The sequence below is a fragment of the Arvicola amphibius genome, chromosome 9 (assembly GCF_903992535.2).
Source record: "Arvicola amphibius chromosome 9, mArvAmp1.2, whole genome shotgun sequence".
NCBI classification, from domain to species: Eukaryota; Metazoa; Chordata; class Mammalia; order Rodentia; family Cricetidae; genus Arvicola; species Arvicola amphibius.
Window position 1 is genome coordinate 89,405,058 of NC_052055.2, and position 12,548 is coordinate 89,417,605.

Consider the following 12,548-nt stretch of genomic DNA (forward strand, 5'->3'; position numbering starts at 1 on the left):
TCTAGATCTCCAGGAGTCTAGTGTTTATAGATAGATGTTCTGTGCCGATGGCTCTAGATCTCCAGGAGTCTAGTGTTTATAGATAGATGTTCTGTGCCGATGGCTCTAGATCTCCAGGAGTCTAGTGTTTATAGATAGATGTTCTGTGCCGATGGCTCTAGATCTCCATGTGTCTAGTGTTTATAGATAGATGTTCTGTGCCGATGGCTCTAGATCTCCATGTGTCTAGTGTTTATAGATAGATGTTCTGTGCCGATGGCTCTAGATCTCCAGGAGTCTAGTGTTTATAGGTAGATGTTCTGTGCCGATGGCTCTAGAGAAGATAAGTGCCCTCAGATGTAGAGAACCAGGGTCTCTCCATGAACATGTAAGCCACTTCCGGCCTTTTTGAAAAAATAAGTAAATAAAGCAAACCACAAAGGCTAGGAGTTAGCAAGCACCAGTGATTCTCTGGTCTTTGTTCCCAACAGTTATAGAATTTCAGGTGAATATGAGCCCGTACCCAGCTGTTTCTGATCCTCATGGTTGTGCACCAAGTCATCTCTTTTAGCTGTGGAGCCATCTCTTCATTCCCTCAAATTTTTTAGTTAGTTATCCAGGTAATTTTTACCTACACATAACTATTCTTCATTATTAATAATATTTTGCTAGCTTTTAAACACTTTTGCTTTATTTTTACTTTTTCTCTCTCCCTCTCTTCCTGCTTTGCTTTTGGAGAGTGTGTCACTCTGTGGCCTAGGCTGGTGTAAGGTCAGTCCCTATGCGGGTGGGCCCAGCCTTTACATGCTGGGCTGTCTCAGGTCCTGCACACCTGGTGGAGGGCCACTCTGAGGCAGCTCTCCCACTTGGGGGCAGCCATTTCCTGAAGGGCCTTGTAGTGACTTTGGTGACCTCTCAGAAGTGTTTACCAGACATAGGCCAACCATGGTTACAGGGTGGGGAGAGCCACACATGGAATGCAGAGCAGGAGTCTGGGGCCACAGGGAGCCATTGTGGAGCGGGGCGGCTACAATCCCGGGAAATGTAAACAAAAGAGCCCTCATGAGACTTACCGATGTGACCATTAATGTGCTCGCTTCAGCTTTTGGCAATGAGAGTAAAACAGGCTACTTAGAGTGTAATAAATTCAAGTGGTGTGAAGATAACTAATCTTTTGAAATGATCTCATCTAGCCAGGCTGGCCTCCAGTTTTTGTAACTGAGGACGGCTTTCAACTCTTGACCGGTCTGTCTATCTCTGAAATGTGTAATTCACAGCCTGTGACATTATGCCAGCACTCTACCAATTGAGCTATGCCTCCGGCCCCCAGATTGAGATGTTCTCTGAAGAAAAGTAATGAATAATTCTTTGTGACTTTGTAGAAATGTATTTTGTTCAGTTAGGGGAAATGGTTGGTGTTTGTCCCACATGACAGTAAAGATGGGAGTCAGCGCTCCGTGCCAGGCTTCTTCAGAAGGAGCCTGCGCCCTCCACCCACCCCACCCCGCATGCTCCAGTGTTACTCATCAGATACACTGAAAACTTCAGAAGACCCTCTCAGCGGACACCTTCACTGGTTGGTTTGTTTGTTTCCATTGATGTGCAGTGAGGAAGCCGAGGCCCTGGCCAAAAGGCTGAAGCTGAGGTTCTACAGGACGTCTGTGAAGGAAGACCTCAATGTGAACGAAGGTGAAGTACATCCTTAACAGCGTATTGCAGCAAGAAAGTTGTGGGGTTTTTAAATGTTCTTTCTGTCCTGCTTAGAAGTTGGATTTCAAAGCAATTTAAGAAGAAAATTTTCTTCTTGTCTCATTGTTAATTTTGAAGGTATTCTGTTCCAGGGGTCTGTGATTATTCCCTAATATTCGTGATTACTTGATACTTACCCTTCTAGAAATGCCTGAGGTTTTTAGTAGGCTACTTCTTGCCTGTTTTTGTTTTCTTTTCTCTTAAAATCTATGCTGTCGGGACAGCAAGATGCTCACTGTCAGTTCTAAGAGTGTGTTCAACCCCTGGAGCCCACAGAGTGGGAGGAGAGGGAGAACCAGCTCCCACAAGTTGTCTTCCAGCCTCACACGCTTGTGCCACACACATGGAGTAAATAACTGTCTTTGTAAAGAAAAGCTAGGTGGAAGTGTGAATATGTACATTTATGTAGTTCTGCAGATCTCTTAGAAGTTACTGATTGTTTATTATTCCACCACAGTAGAGACTCCATCAGACAGCAAAGTTTCTTCTATATTTTCTAGTTTAATAAAATAAGGTCATCTGGGCAGTGGTGGTGCACACCTTTAATCTCAGCACTCGGGAGACACAGAGGCAGGCAGATCTCTGAGTTCAAGAGATCTTTGTAGGCCAACTTGGTCAACAAAGTGAGTTCTAGGACAACCAAGCATACAGAGAAATCCTGTCTCATGAAACCAAACAAAAGAAAGTAAGATTAAAGAAATTTTGAGATTTTTCTCATTCTGGATTTTTCATTTTAGATTGCAGCTGGATTGTTGTTTGTGTCTTTATTCTGCAGTTTTCTTCAGTGGAAGAAAGTGGATATTTCTTTGAGGACTGAACTCATTTAAGCGGGGCATGTGGGTGCCTGTTGTCCTAGCACTGAGAAAGTCAAAGCAGGAATTCCGGGCCAGCCTGAACCTTGTCTCAAAACAAAAGCAGAAAGGAATGAGTCCAGTTATTAGTTGGACCATTTATCATGATCCAAGGTTTTCGAATGGCAGAGCCAGTGTGCACACGTGTACACACTTGTACACGCTTCCAGCTCTTCACTGGACACACTTTACATTTACTGGTGTTATCACTATACTTTTCAGATATTGCTCAAATAACTTTTAAAAGTTGAATTTTGAACTAAATTGTATGCTTCTAATGTAATTTTAAATTTATATAGTAAGCATAAATATTGCAAAATGAAGATTGATTTACTTGCATAGTCATACTGTATATCTGTGTTTATTCTAGTTTTTAAATATTTAGCTGAGAAACATCTACAGAAACTCAAACAGCAAATAATTGAAGAGCCAGAGCAGACACATTCAAGTAGTAACAAAATTGGTAAGTGCTTGGGCATTTCAGCACTTACTCCGTTTGTTGTGTTGTGTTTACCTTTTCTATGTGTAATGTGCTCATTTCTTTAAGAAGTCTGAGTTGAAACTTTTCGAATAAAATCGTTAAGCTCAGTGAGTGTTTAAAAAAGAGTTAAAAAAGAGTTTTGCAGACAACAGACACGTGAGTACTTCTGAGAAGACCATGCTTACACGGACAGGCTCCACAGCTTCTCTTCTGAGTCTGTCTGTCGCGCTCCTCCCCTCCCCCAAATCCTGCTGCTTGTTACTGATCTTTTCTGTTGGATGTTAGACACTAGCAAAAGCTCAGCCATTCCTGAAGACTGTTGTTCACGTCTTTTCACAGTAACTGACCTTGGATCTTGGCTTGCACAGAGATGAGAGCCGTGCTTGGTACCCCAGGCTTCTGCGTCCTCTGTTGAGCACCTTGTATCCTCTTGTATCCTCCCTCCTTCCATGCACATCAGTCCTCACAGACTTTCTGACTTCTTTTCTCTTCCTTAGAATTGGTTCTTCCTGTGTTTGTGTTGGGGGTCGGGGCTTGTTCTCTTGCCCCACCCTCCTGTAAGCATCCAATTTCTTGACTCCCAAAGAGTTCTTCCCTGAGCATGCCCAGTGTTCTCTTTTGCCTCTTCCTATTCTATGGGAAATGATCCCTCCCATCTAATGTCAGGATGCATTCATTCTTCAAGGACTATGTAGGAAGCTCTCACTGGCCCAGGCCTCTCCTCCCGCAGAACGAAATCTAAGGCTGGACTTGAAGGGCTTGTCCAACCCTTTGACATTTGTACTCAGCATCCACAAAGTCTGTGCTTGAGAACCGTGCCGTTGACGTACAGAAATTATTCCCATATCTTAAATGTGTCAGGATAAGCCAAGGCTTTGTGTTGGGCTATATTCACTGCTGTCTTAGCCTCAGTGGCTTGCTGAACACACTTTCGCCTTTTTACACAGTTCTTCCTGCCTTAGGAAGTGGTGCAGTTGGCCCTTCCTTTGATCCATGCGTGGGTCTGTGTGGACTCGCTGGTCTTGGGCATGGTGAAAGGAGGACCAGCCTAAGCTACATAAAGGGTCCTCGTCTCCAGAAACCAAAACCAAAATGATATGTTGTCGCGTAGTTTTACAGTGTTGTATATCACCTATGAGACTGCAGCTTCTCGTGGCCAGGAACTACCTGGTCTTGGGTTCTGTCTCCTTGGTGGTGTCCCTGCCCAGAGTTTCGTGTGTATTGATCCTGAGCAGTTCATAAGCTCAAGGTTCCCTTTGGTGCAGGGCACATTTTAAATCGGAAATATGACAGCTTTCTCTGTCATTCACTTGTCGCTTTGCCTGTAGGCAATTAAATTATGGTATTTCAGCCTCCGGGTGCAGAGGCACTGGAGATGGGCAGCGGTAGGCAGCATGGACGTAATAAAGCTGAGCTGCTTGCTTAAAATGTTTCTGTTCTAGTGTAATAAAAATGAAAACAACTGGATGCACTTGATTATCTGTCTGATTTTACTACTAAATACTATGTATATGACAGGTGACTTTGAGGTGTATCAGTCATTCTGCTTTTCCCTCATTTATACAGGTGTCTTCAATACGTCCGTTGGAAGTCACTTGGGTCAGAATTCAAGTACCCTTAACGGTGGAGATGTCATCAGTCTTAGACCTAACAAACAAAGGACCAGGAAAACCAGAAATCCTTTTAGCAGCTGTAGTATACCCTAACTTGCTTCAGGGAGAAGAGCAGAATTGCATTTGCAGTTCACTGAGGAACGCACCCGGTGGCGTCACGGCGTGTTAGAGTCTTAGCGGACAGACCTTGCACCTCGCTCTGAAAGCTGACATTGTAATGTTGTCCTGCAGCGCTTCTCAGAACGTAGATCGAGACCTCTGCTGGAAAGTTACCGCCTTGTGGACTCATTCTAGTTTTGACATTAGACGAAGCTTCTCCTGTTTTTGAAGGGACACGTAGGACATGTCAAAACGGGTTTTGCTGAATTTTAAAATGCTGAAAACACTAAATCTATTGGTACCAGTTTCCCTCGCTGCCCAAGGGGAGGCAGCAAGCATTGCTTTCCTGGAACTGGTCGTCTCGCTTTTCCGAATGCGTAAAGAAAGTACTGAGGGGAAAACTCAGCCGCCTGCAGCCTGCACTCGCGTGTGTTGTCAGCGGTACTCGTGGAATACCTGTTACGGGTTGTGGGAGTGTGCATGCAGACACCTGGCTCCAGCAAACCAAGGTCTGTGCCCTGGGAAAGGCTGTAGATCCTAAGTAGTTCACGCACACAACCATTTATACATTGTGTATCTTTCTGGTCTCGCACAAGAATTTCAAGACATATTTTACAAAACACACTTGGACTTAAATGTGCCGTGTGCCAAAACAGCCCCCTAATTTTTACAGTGCTTTGTAGAATTTGTCTTTGTGGCATCTTTTAAAGGCGGTGAAGGGAATGTAAACATCTGAATGCCAGGCCTCTCCCGAGTGAGAGTTCCGCAGAGTCCTCTCCGTGGCCACTATAAGATGGTGAGCTCGCACTGTGACAGGGTCAGCCACATCCCCAGGTCCACAGCAGCCGGCAGCCGCCCAGGAGACCCAGAAAGTGTGCACATTAGCTCTCTGGCTGCTGACTGAGACCCCCCAGCTCTGAACTTTGAAGATGAAGGGAACCATTTTTTCAGAATGTACAAAGGTAGTCTTTGGTCCTGAGCCAGGTTATGGATTTTTCAAAGCCTTGCAACTCTAAAGCATCCTTCTGTTTACAAACCTTGTATAGCATTTTAAGATTATTGCTTAAAATTTTCTGTGGCCTTTGGTTTCCATGGCACCTTATTGACAGATGTTGGCACAGGAGTGTCTGCAAAGGAACGACTCAGTGTGTATGTAGATGATAGCTGTAGACTTGGGAGTTGGGACACGCCTGCCAAAGAGATAATTTCATGAGTTCTTTAAAAACTGATTATTCTTTATCAATGGTTTTGTTTATAAAGCATCAGTAGCTCCTTCCCACACCCTGGTTCTCACAGGACTTAAAGTATATAAAAGCGATTTTTCTTGAAAAATGTGCTATGATGTCATTTTCTATTATTTTTACAAATATGACCAGAATATATAAATGTTTGATGCATTTCCCTTGTTTTTTTCTCCCCCCACTTTTTAAGTTTACCCTCATTTTACCACCCTCCTCCCGCCTGGATCAATGCGGGCATAGTAGAGTGTCCTGTTCTGCAGTCGCGACTGGAAGCTTGCCTTTCACATTAACCCATCTGGCATCATCCACCCGGAAGTAGTAAAGGTGTTTATTTTGTGTTTCAGTTGTTAGCGCTCCCGTTGCTGGCGGTGGGAGAAGAATGGAGGGACCCTGGTTCCTAACCCGGGTACCTAGGTCCCCGCTGTGAGTTGTTTTTTCTCTCCAAATACAGTCTTCAGTTTTTGCACAAAGTGTATTTGGTGGCACATAGCCTGGTTATTTTTAACTGGCAGGGTTGAACTGGGAGAATTCACGAGAGAGCACCGTCAGCTCCACTCCTAGGCACGAGTATGGTGAGAGGTGCAGACCCAGACTGCTGATGGCTGCTGTTCCTTCACATTTGCAACAGAATTTTATGTGCTTTATGTTTTTTTAATGGAAGTCTTTGTAACACATTTGAATTTTTACTTTGCATTGCTGTATTTTTATAGACGGTCTAAAATCAGCCACAAGTAATATTAATTTATCCATGTATTCAATTCTGAAGCCTTCAGAGGTCACATTGTCCTCTTTTGTGACTGTAACTTCTAAGAGCTTTATACGACATTCTGGTGAAGCCCTTCAGTGACAACAAAAAGAACCCTGGCCATTTGTGCCCCGGTTCACGGTTTTGCATCGTCGCCGGTGTTTAGTGTCAGGCACAGAGCTGTGGAATAATTGCCATATCTAATAAGAGTTCCTCAGGTTCTTCCTTCCAGTCTCTGCCTATGAATTAAATAGTACATAAAGCAGCCCGTACACAGCAGAACAAAAAACACAGGTTGAACTGTTCCTTTTTATCCACTCAAAGTGGTAGCACGTTGTCAAATGCAAGCTACCACTACCACAGAGAGGAAGTGTGGCCCTTCCCTGCAGAGTGAAGTTAGGTGGTTGCTTCCCACCTGTGAGGTGGTGCTGATAACTCAGGAGTGTGGGCCCCCACTGTGCCTGCCACCGGGGACTGGGGTCTTGTCAGAAGATTTAGGATGAGGGGCTGGCCTTAGAACCTGATGTCTTAGACCCTGAAGTGCTCTTGTAATCTGAGGTGTTGTTAACCTTGGGAGTGAGGCTGGGAACACCTCAATAGAGCATCTCTCAGGAGCCTACAGGGTGAGCGCTTCCTCTGCCGCAGCCATTCAGTGACTGGATGGCTTTGTTCACCTTCTCAGTTACATGAACATCTTGTTACTCTTAAGGGTTTCACATATGAAACTTACGAAAGCTATCATACAAATGTGGTTATCTGCACACAGGTAAATAAACCACAGTGAGGTCTGAACTATCCTGGCACCAGGCTCCCAGACGACAGAACGGTTTGGCCATAAGACTGCCACTGCCCCTTTCCTGCTGTCGCTTGGAATACTATAGTAGGAGTTCATAAATAATATTTTCAAATTAAATCTTTGGATCAAAGGAAAAACTTAATCCCTTCTATATTTTTGTTACTAATAAATAACGCTTTTGTAAATCTGACCGGGAGAACTACTTGTATGCATTCATATTGAGTGGTACTTACACCTTTGGGATTAATTTTTAAAATGTACTACTTGATTACAGTTTCAACAAAGATGAATTCCGATAACCAAAACAATAAAACATTTCGAAGCTAGAATTTGGTGTGGTGTGTGTGATGTGGACCACCAGTGTGAGGTGGGTCACAAAGGACCTGGGTGTGGTTGCAGTGCAGGGCCACCCTTGGCCACACAGGTGAGTTCAGCCCAGCATGAGCTTTATGACACCGATTCATAATAAATAAATGATGGAGTAAATAGGCAGGTGTGACTTCTTTAAATAGCAAAATAACTCACATATTTGACACTTAGCTACTTTGTGCGCTAATATGCTCATCCTCCGGGAGTTCTGGGATTAAAGACGTGCACACTACCTTCAGCTACTACCGGCCCTTTAAAGAAAGGTATTTTCATGCTTCGAGGCATTTGGCCCCTAACACCTTTACCCCATCTTCGGGTGTAAAATAGCTGTGAAGTTTAGTTCACTGTGTCAGACAACCCACTCAGCCACTCAGGTACGCAGGATCTGAACCACACATGCTGCCGCCACCCCGCCGCGCCCTCTGCTGGTCAAGACGTGGAGTGCTGTTCACCATTCTGCAGAACTGCCCTGTTTTGTCCATCTCGCCTCGTTTCTTTGTACGAACGAGTGAGCATGCACAAACAGGACAGCTAAGTTTAAGCTCATCTGTGTCCCTGTTGCTGCTGCCTCCAAATGTGCAGCTGTTATGGCCTTATTTTGTGTCTTTAATACTTGTGCTGTCCAGCTTTCAAAATAGCATCATATAGATGGCCTCCAGATATAATAGTGTTTCTCAGGATCGGTCACTTGAAAAAGGCAAATATTTGGTATTCAAATTTTTCTATGCTTTTTAGTTCAGGAACTCGGTTGCTTCCAGAGACCGGTAAATTCTTTCCTATTTTCCGATTTTAAAATGGGAATCAGGCTAGAGAGATGGTTCATTGGTCAAGCACACTGGCTGCTCTTGCAGAGGATCCAGATTTGATGGCAGCCCACAGCCGCCTGTAGAGCCAGTTCTAGGGGATCCAGTGCGCTCCAAAGACGGGCCTATGTTCAGGCAAAACACCCAGACACATAAAATAATGATAATAATTTTTATAAAGGTAAAATCAACTCTACAAGGGTGGGATCACTTTGGTCTCTGCTAAAGACAGGACTCATTACGTAGCCTTGGCTGGCCTGGAACTCCCTGTGTAGACCAGGCTGACCTTGAATTAGAAGAGATCTGTCTGTCTCTGCCTCCCAAGGGCTGAGATGAGAGGCTTGTACCACCACATCCAGGAGCTGAGCCCTTGTTAGGATGAAGTCCAAGCACTCTGGTGAGGAACTGAACTGACTCCATCCTATACTTTGTGTCCCTGCGCACAGTACTCACTTTGGCGGGGGAGGCTGTTTGTATTTTATGAGCTACTCTAGTGTGGACCCTGGAGCTGCCTAATCCTCTCCCCTCCACCTACGATGGGACAGGCCTTCCCGGGGCCCCTGCCTTTGCTGTCTGAGCCTGCTGAACTGCTGCTGCAGCTGAGAAAGGGTTTCCTTCTGCTGCTCTGCCGCTCAGGGTCCTGAAGCTGGGATTCTTAGCACTTCCTTTCCACTGTGATACAGTCTAGCCTTTTCTCCCTCTGTGGCCTGAGCCTCCCCCAGCTCGGGTTTGACAAGCATGGGACACAGAAGCTTCAAGACCACGTTGGATCCACCCAGCAAGGCCAGTTCCCTCTTCGTGATACCATCTTGTATTAGCTGTGCCTCAGGCTTCAGCCTTCCTGACAAGGGTTTGCTCATCCTTCCACAGCTGTCGATGTTTCTCCACTTCTCCCAGCTGCTTCTTTCGGATCAGCTCTGCGGTGACTCAGGTGAAAGCCTCCTCGGGGCGGGTCGCTGGGTTTCAGGCTCTGGAAGGCACCCGAGCGCCCCCTTTCGGCCCTGCAGGAAGGGCAGCCATTTAAGGCACCACAGCCTCTCCTCATCAAGTTTAGCCACTCCCTAGGAAGACCACAGATCCCCCTACCCAAACCCTCTCATTTAACATCTTTGAAAACTAGTGTCCCCTGGAGCCGGCAGCAGGGGAGCCGAGCTGCGCATTCATTAGCTCAAGTTTCGACTCTTCCAGACGCTCAAAGCTTCAGGACCACCTTTCAAGGAAGGGTCCATAAACCACTCAAACGTCAGCGTTGTACTTCTTCCTTTTTAACTGAAAATTAAGAGTGAAAACTCTGCCCTTAGTTGGTGAACGGGAGTAGGTTGCTGCAGGCACCTCTGAGGGTCCTGCTGGCTGCCACGCTACAGAGTTCATCTTTAAAGGGAAAGGCAGAAAACAGCTTAGTGGGCTGGTGTGGAGATGAGTCCTGGGGAGCAGAACAAACAGGGATGGCAGAGAGGCTGTCCTAAAATGTCACGTTCAATTGAGACAGAGCAAAGACTGTAGTTAGAAGGCCCACACCTGGAGGGTCAAAAGGCTGGAGACAGTACAGTGCAGCCAGAGTCATGGCGGTGGCAGAGCAGTCAAGTCTGTGAGAAGCAATCAGGGACCACACAAAAAATTCCATTGTGAAAAAGAACGAGAGCAAAAGAGATGGCTCAGGGGTTAAGAGCACTGGCGACTCTCGGAGAGGACCAGAGTTCAAATCTCAGCAGTCATTATCAGGCAACTCAGCTTCCTGTAACTCCAGCTCCAGGGCACGTGTCTCACTTCCCTCCTCTGTCTCTGTGAGGTCACGCCAGACACACACAAAATCTATAAAGAATGAGGAAATAACGCAAAGAATACAAAGGTCAAGGAGCTAGCCAGCATTCCTCCCTTCGGAGAACGAGTGCACTGGGGGAGATGGGCTTATCTTCCCAGGGTAGGAAGGAATCGGAGAGGCTGGCATTTGAGAGCCTAAGGAAAATTTGTGTACTTAAGAAGCTGGCAAAATCTACATAGGGAGTAGAAAAGGACGAGTTCTCCTGAGTAAATCAGGAGTGTGGGGACCATGGGAGAGGGTAGAAGAGGAGGGGAGAGGAAGGGAGGGGAGTGAAGAAAAATATATAGCTCAATAAAAACAACTGAAAATAAGTTGGCAAAGACCAGGCAGTGGTGGCACACACCTTTTATCCTAGCACTTTGGAGGCAGAGGCAGGCGGATCTCTGAGTTTGAGGCCAGCCTGCTCTGCAGAGTGAGTCCCAGGACAGCCAGGGCAACATAGAGAAACCCTGTCTCCAACAAAAAAAACAGAAAAAAGAATCTGGTAAGAAAACCAGGTAACAGAAAACATCGGGGCAGCGAGTTTGGTGGCAGGCATCCTGTCTGCGGGCAGATGCTTTACCTCAGCTGGGGACCCTTTCCAGAGACTGGCTTAGCATTATCAGCATGGAAATTCAGTTCAGTAATAGCTGTGCTGGATGGTAACAATCCATATAGTCCATCTTTGTCTTTTGGTAGGAAAATCTCTACGTCCTAATAAAGCTTGTGTCGGAGGCGACGTACTTCAGAGTTGTGAGGAGCTGGTGCAGCGTTGGAGTAGCCCGGGGCCGGCGCTGCCCTTCAGTCATAGGAAGGTGGCCTGCTGGTCAGCAAACAAGGTGTGGTTGACAAGGGGCTTGGTGCCTGATGGGAGAAAAGCAATGCCCAGTGCTCCAGACTTCTGTGACATGGATTCTTTTAATTACTGAACGCAGTACAAACTGATGAAACTTATAAAAATTTAGAAATACATTTTTAGGCCATGAAAATGTATCTATCTTTTGGCTCAATGGACCCATTAGTGGAATTTTATACAAAGAAGACCAAGAACAGAATAAAACTCTAAGGACATAGATGTGCTGTCATCATAGCAACAAGCTGAAACCACCCACATGACCACAGAAAAGGGGCTGGGTCAATAACTGGCTCCCACTGCACACGTGGTGACTTCAGGGCGGCCCATTCTCACCCACAGTGGAGACAGGCCGCTGCCTGGTGGCTATGGACCATCACCGTGGTAAAGTGGTTTCCTCACATTTTATGTCATGCCTCCACACACGAGATATGTGATGAGATGCAGAAAACAGATGGCTCACATATTGAGAACATGCAGGGTGAGGTTCTGATGTGTTTCCTTTTATCCTTCTAGGCACACTGTGTGATGTGACCACACTGCTCCAGGGGCTGGGTGTTCATTCACACTATGGTGTAACCACACTGCTCCAGGGTCTGGGTGCTCTGTTCACACTGGTATGAATACACTGCTTCAGAGGCTGGGGCCCTATTCACACTGTTGTGACTACACTGCTCCAGGGGATGGGTGCTCTGTTCACACTGTGGTGTGACCACACTGCTCAAGGGGCTGGGTGCTCTGTTCACACTGCGGTGTGACTACACTGTTCTGGGGGCTGGGTGCTCTGTTCACACTGGTGTGACCACACTGCTCCAGGGGCTGGGTGCTCTGTTCACACTATGGTGTAAACATACTGCTCCAGGAGCTGGGTGCTCTGTTAATACTGTGGTGTAACCACACTGCTCCAGGGGCTGGGTGCTCTCTTCACACTGTGGTGTGACTACTCTGTTCCAGGGGTTGGGTGTCCTGTTCACACTGGTGTGGCTACACTGCTCCAGGGGCTGGGTGCTGTTCACACTGTGGTGTGACTACACTGCTCCAGGGGCTGGGTGCTGTTCACACTGTGGTGTGACTACACTGCTCCAGGGGCTGGGTGCTGTTCACACTGTGGTGTGACTACACTGTTCCAGGAGATGGGTGCACCTTACTGAAGTCAAGGAAAGAGCAG

General features: G+C 46.3%; 1 protein-coding gene and 1 pseudogene across 2 annotated transcripts in view; one reads left to right on the plus strand and one right to left on the minus strand.

Moving 5' to 3' along the window:
* The window catches only part of Rab23 (RAB23, member RAS oncogene family), a 34,523-nt gene extending 26,643 nt beyond the window's left edge, over nucleotides 1-7,880 (plus strand). For both annotated transcript variants that reach the window (XM_038343695.1, XM_038343696.1), the window contains exons 6-8: nucleotides 1,586-1,668; nucleotides 2,950-3,042; nucleotides 4,627-7,880. In XM_038343695.1, coding sequence (XP_038199623.1) covers nucleotides 1,586-1,668; nucleotides 2,950-3,042; nucleotides 4,627-4,766 — 316 coding nt within the window. In that variant the 3' untranslated portion in view covers nucleotides 4,767-7,880. The remainder of the gene's footprint in view (nucleotides 1-1,585; nucleotides 1,669-2,949; nucleotides 3,043-4,626) is intronic.
* A 405-nt stretch (nucleotides 7,881-8,285) lies between these two features.
* On the minus strand, nucleotides 8,286-10,290 carry LOC119823748 (annotated as a pseudogene).
* Between the last annotated feature and the right edge of the window lie 2,258 nt (nucleotides 10,291-12,548).